Source organism: Lontra canadensis, unplaced genomic scaffold, assembly GCF_010015895.1.
Source record: "Lontra canadensis isolate GAN:19392208 unplaced genomic scaffold, GSC_riverotter_1.0 scaffold21, whole genome shotgun sequence".
Lineage (NCBI taxonomy): Eukaryota > Metazoa > Chordata > Mammalia > Carnivora > Mustelidae > Lontra > Lontra canadensis.
In genome coordinates this window covers 18652442-18658441 of record NW_022631015.1, presented here as the reverse complement: position 1 = coordinate 18658441, position 6000 = coordinate 18652442, and the positions used below count along the sequence as shown (strand labels likewise).

The 6000-nt window shown below is 51.3% G+C and overlaps 1 protein-coding gene across 1 annotated transcript in view; it reads left to right on the top strand.

Annotated features, from left to right (window-relative positions):
• Positions 1-750: 750 nt before the first annotated feature.
• Positions 751-6000, top strand: part of MBOAT1 (membrane bound O-acyltransferase domain containing 1) — a 109849-nt gene continuing 104599 nt past the window's right edge. The window contains exon 1 of the mRNA XM_032861628.1: positions 751-893. Within this exon, the coding sequence (XP_032717519.1) occupies positions 798-893 (96 nt within the window). The 5' untranslated portion in view covers positions 751-797. The remainder of the gene's footprint in view (positions 894-6000) is intronic.

Below are 6000 nucleotides of genomic sequence, written 5' to 3'. Positions count from 1 at the left end.
AGCAGGGTGCAGGCAACTCTGTCTTGCGCTGAGGAACGTGAAACGAGGGAGTCTGGGTGCCTGGGCGCTGGCTAGCAGCCCGGGGGGCTCCTTGGGCTTCCAGGAGCGGGCGGGTTAACCCTCTGCAGCAAGGACTGCAGGGGAGAAACCTCGAAAGGAAAGCGCAGGAAATGCTAGCGGGCGCGGGAACAGGGAAGGGGGGCGCCGAGACTGCAGCCAGACCAAAACAGGGTGGGGCCCCGGGGGGCTCCCTGGGGAAAGGCGCCCGCCCGGGTGACCGGGTGGAGGTGGCCTCGCGGGGCGGAGAGGCAGGCCGGCGAGCTCGGGAGGAAGAAGGGGACCGGCACCTCCCGCCCCCGGGGCTGCCCGCCAGCAGCCGCAGGGCGAGGCCACGGCGCCCGCTGGCGTCGCTTTCGCTCTCCGGGTCGGCCGGGGTTCGGGCCGGGCTGGGCGGGCCGGGCGGCGCGGGGGGCCGGGCTCCGCTTCCCCACTTTTCCTCCCTCCCTCCCTCCTCCCGGGGCCGTCCCGGGCGGCCGAGCCAATGAGCGGCGAGAGGAGGAGGGCAGCGGGAAGCGGAGCGCGCGGGGCCGCGGCCCTCCTACCGCGCCCGCGGCCGCCGCGCCAGCGCCAAGTTTGCGCCCGGGGAGTTTGCGCGCGTCGCGGCCGCCGGCCTGGTCGCTCGGTCCCGGCGAGGGGGGCGGACGCGGGTGCCTGGGGCAGCCGCCCGCGAGCGCTCGGGCTGGAGGACGGCGAGCGGGGTGGCGCGGGCCGGGGCAGCCGCCTCCCGAAGATGCAGGATGGCAGCAGAGCCGCCGTCCAGCCTCTCCTACCGCACCACGGGCTCCACCTGCCTGCACCCGCTCAGCGAGCTCCTGGGCATCCCGCTGGACCAGGTAGCGGCGTGCGGCCTGGCCGCGGCGGGGGCGCGGGCGGGGGCGCAGGGACCCTCCTCCCGAGCCACTGCGGGCGTGCGGGCTGGGGGGACATTTTAGCCACAACGCGCCCCCCACCCCAAGCAGACTTTATAGCTACACACACTCGACAGGTGGCCTTTTTTCTGACAAGATGTTTTTGTCTTGTAAACGAGAAAAAATAGTATACCCTGCAAGACAGGTTCAAATGAACTTTTTTTTTTTTTTCCTTTTGAGGTTTTGGGTTGGCTCGTTTCCTGTAACCAAGTTCTAAATGTGATAAATGAATCAAATGTGGGGTTTTTTTTCCCCATCAGTGTCATGGAGTCCTTATTATTTTTAATTTAGATATCTCTACTTAAAAGATAAGCTTGATTAGTCTGTAAGCTCTTGGCCTGTTGGAACAGAGACTCGGGTTTTAGACTGGCAGTGAAACTTTTCAGCTCTGGGGGTGACAGTTACGTTGTACCATGTGCGGTGTCCATCGGAAAGGGAAGAGTTGCGCAAGGACAGTGGTTTTCCGAGGGGCTTTCCTCGACTCAGTGGGCTTATCCTTGAGGTCCCGGGCTCCTGAGTGAGTTCGGTTAGTGGGAGAAGAGAGGCACGTGGAAGTTGGTTGGACTGTCCAGGAATTGTCTGCTACTATTAGAATAGAAAACGGCAGTAATTCCTGGTAAGAAAGCTGCCTGAGGGTTGAGGCTGCCTTACTCATTTTCTTGTCTCTTTAGGTGCTGGAAGCTAGATCTACTTAGGTATTTCATAATGAGTCAGTAAACACACGTTGATTTAAATGGAATGGGGGGTGGGGCGGGCGGGCTGGCCCACTGCCTTGTTACTCGGTTTCATACTGAGTTTTGCTTCAGGTTTCTCCCTTTGCTTTTTACTAGTGATTTTTTTTTTTTTTTCCTTTCTTTCTTTTCCAAATGGGAGTATACCCTCCCGCTGCCCTCTCCACTCAACATTCCTTCTGCAAGGAGGAAGTGAGAGCTGGCTGTTTGCCTTAGTCAGATACTGTTTACTGAGCCACTCTTCTACCTGGCTCCCTCCAAGGATGCATGGGGAACTCCACCTGTCCCCAGCCGTTTGCCTGCCCCTCAGTTGCAAAATCCAGAAAGCTAACAAATTGGGAGAGGTATCAGATGCTAGCTGGTGCTTCTGTAAATTACTCTTCAATTTGTAGTGAGAAAGGGAGAGACCCAGGGACCTGGGGAAAAGCAAAGAGATACTAGCAAATTCTTTGTCTCTGAAACTACCCTAACTTCCAGCTGAATTCCCTTAAGGGGAGTGTGTTTTGTACTTAATCCCTCCAGCCCCATCCCCACCCCCCCATCAGAATTTATTTTAACTCCATTTTCTGTTTTAAGCTGTTTGGCACTGCTAGAAAGAGGAATCTAGGGAGGCTTTTTGTCTGGAAAGGAGTAGTTGGGGGAGATGCTGGGAGATGCTCTTAAGTGCTTTTAAACTGCATCTACCCCCTTCCCAGGTTCCTGGATTTCTGTCAAAGGAACCCTGTTTTTAATTTATAAGAAAAAGAATAAAAGAGCCTTAAGGATGTTTAAGTCTGGGAGAAAGGAATTTCTGGGAGAAACTGAAGGAGAAGTGTGGGTGATCCGCAGGAAGGAGCCGGGGCGATCTCTTTGATCTTCCCATGACCCCAGCAGCCTCCAGCAGGCTCCGGTCCGAGTGGCTCTCGGTGGAGAGAAGCACGTATAGGGCAATGCCCCAGATTGCTCATTTAAGGCCTGGGGAAAATCCCAAACCATAAATAATGCGGTTTGAGGCTAAATTGTGGCTTGGGAATTTGGAAGCTTGAAGTGTTTTTCTCCCTCACGCTTTCAAGGGCTTTTTAAGGTCTTCGATGTCTTAGACCTGCTCTGCCGGTAAACTTCTGTTGTGACTGCCTGCTGGTGTTGGACCTCTCAGAGCCCCACTGTCCTCAGGGCTAAAATCAGATCTACATATTGGAGGTGGGAAATTTTATGTAGATATAAAATACTCTACATCTGAAAGGTCCTTCATTCAGACAGGGTCCCAGCGGGCAGCAGAATTTAACTCAACGGTTTGCAATGAAGAAACTTAAATGAGCTACTTAGAGGGATATGGGCAGCATTCAGGGGAGGTTCAAGTACCTAAACCTGGAGACAAAGGGGAAAGGGACGGTGTCCCGTGGCCATCACCCTGTGAGAGCCACGTCGAGCCCTTGCTGGGATGCCAGTGGGAAGCAGAGCGAAAACCACAGCCCTACTCTTCATCCCACTGCCCTTATGTTTCTTGCCTGTTACCCACAGTGGTCAGACCCTGCCCAGGGGTGGCTGGCCGGGGGTGCCTGGGTAATGCGGTCTACAGGCTGCTCCACCTCTGGCCCAGAACTTGGAATAGAAAGGTAGAGCCAGATCTGGAGGACAGTCCAAGGACAATAGCACAATCCTTAATAAATGTTTGCTTCTGTCCCATTGGAGAGCGACTTGTTATTGGCCAGCAATGTGCTAAAAAGGATAAAACACGTACTTCTGGGTACCTAGTAGCTCTGGAAGAGCTATTATGTTATGTCACTGGAAGACACTGGATCTTGTCCCCTCATCTTAACATTTCAAGCTCATACTCATAATTTCTGAATTGAAGGCACTATCGAGAATGTCTTTGGCTTCTGGGTGTCTCCAAGTGGGGTAGCTCATTATTTGCAAAAACTGAACTGTCTGCTGAGCCTTCCACATGACCGAAGAACTCTTTTCTTATTTTTCATTTGCTCCTTCCATTTGTCTGTTCTGTGAGCTCCTGGGGAAAGCTTGTGTGGGATTGTGAGGAAGAGTCTATAGTTTTAGTTTCCAAGGACTTCACTGGTCTGACATCCTCCTAAAGATGTTACATGTAAAGTCTCCTCTTTAATTAGAAACAAGTAGAACACAGAATCCAGATGCAGAGGGAGGAAATGAATGATGGCATAGAAGCCCCCGCTGGTACTGTACAGATGAGTGTGTTGGAAGTTGCATTTCCAAAACTGCTGGTCTCTATCTAGCAAGTGTGGCGCTCTGGTTACTGGTAGGAGTATTCAGAGAGAAAGCTTCACTTACCAGGATAAATTAGATAAGAACTTTTTCTTTCCCTTTTAGAATGACTTAGGGAGTAAAGGATAAGTGTTTTGCCTTATTTTTCAAGTCATCTGCTCATGCCCTCTCGACTTGGTTGAGAAGCGTGTCATGATGTGCCTTTAACTAACCATAGCTTTCAAAATTTGCAAGACTGATTTAGCCACCGTGATGGATGGATGTTGTTGACCTTGTTAATTTGTGAGGTGTGTGGTCATATCCTAGGAGTTGTGAAAGCTGAGGAAGAAACCGTTTGCTGGCTTAAGGATTTTCCAGTTAAAATGGGAGGGGGGCGGGGAGCTCTGGATGTCAAGGCTGTTTGGACGCACAGGTACCCCAGACTTTTGTGTTCTTGCATGAAGTGTCAATTCAATTCATTGTTGAATTAGGATTCCTTGGGGAAAAATAGCCAGGACATAAGAACTCAGGAGATGATTTTGAGATTAAAGGAGCAAAAGTTTAGGGACACCTGGGTGACTCAGTTGGTTAAGCGTCTGCCTTCAGCTCTGGTCGTGATCCCAGGGTCCTGGGATCAAGTCCTGCTTCAGGCTCCTTGCTCAACGGGAGCCTGCTTCTCCCTCTCCCTCTGCTGCTCCCCCTGCTCATGCTCTCTCTCCTTCTCTCCCAAATAAATACATAAAATCTTTACCAACAAACAAACAAACAAAACCCAGCAAAGTTTTAGGACAATTAATGTAACTTGTGTTACAGTTTAAAAGGCTCAGTGAATGATGACCTGCTCTAAAGACCTGGCATTTCTTTACTAATGGTGAGACCAGTAGTGAGTTTTGATGATTCCACTGGGGCCTTTGACCACAAGGTTTCTTGCCTGGCCTGGAGCGTTTAGTCACCGGTTGGTTCCTTGTCCATTCTTGGAAAGCCCAAACGTCATGTCTCTTCTCACCTAAATCTTGCCCTAGGTTCAAAGTTCAGCTCACATTCCACACTCATTATTCAGTCAATTAAATATTTATCAAATACTCTTAGTGCCAAGTCCCTGGCCAGGTGGTAGAAATATGAGGATGAAAAAATCCAGGTCCCTGTGCCGGAAAAGCTTCTCTACCAATAGAGGAGACAAAAGACCTGTGTAAGTCACAAGGGCTTCGTACTCAGGAGCTCCTGCCGGAGGTGACAGAGGTTGGTAGATGGTGCCTGGTGGAACCCAGAAGGGAAAGCCAGCTGCAGGACATGCCGGATTCCTGTTGAATTTACTCTTTACCTCTGACACGCTCCACATTTGACCCTCAGTAAGCATTACCTTCTATTGTGACCCAGCTTGCTGTGTGTATATGCTGAATTTCCAACTCATTTAAAGACTCCTGGAGATAGAGATTTTATCCCTCCTTGTGTTCCAAGGAAGTAGTAGGTACTCAGTGAATATGTGCCATTGGTAACAGATGTGCCGGTGACAATGATTCGCCTTATCAAACTTCAGCACGTGGAAGCTTGTTTTTTTTTTTTTTTTTTTAAAGATTTTATTTATTTGATAGACAGAGATCACAAGTAGGCAGAGAGGCAGGCAGAGAGAGAGAGGAAGGGAAGCAGGCTCCCTGCTGAGCAGAGAGCCCGATGCGGGGCTCCATCCCAGGACCCTGGGATCATGACCTGAGCCGAAGGCAGAGGCTTAACCCACTGAGCCACCCAGGCGCCCCTGGAAGCTTGTTTTTAAAGCAGACAGCAGATTGACCTTTGTAGGGGGAAGAGTCCTTTGCCTACCCCACTCCTCCGTGGACGCTGCCTCCAGGTTGTACCCTTGGGTTTCTGACTTGAGCAATCTTCTCACCTTGGGGCTTTCCAGTCCATCCCAGCTCAGGATGGGTGTGGACATATGGCAGGCCATAGACCACCAGCCCTGCAGAAAGCTACTTCAGTTTTCTTTGGGCCTCAGTAGTTCCTGCAAAGTCAGGTCCACTCTCCCCTTAATCTCCCCGTCATTGTGTGATACTGAAAAGGATTGGCTAGCAGGAGAAAAATAATTTGGCGAGACTGCGAACACCTGCAGA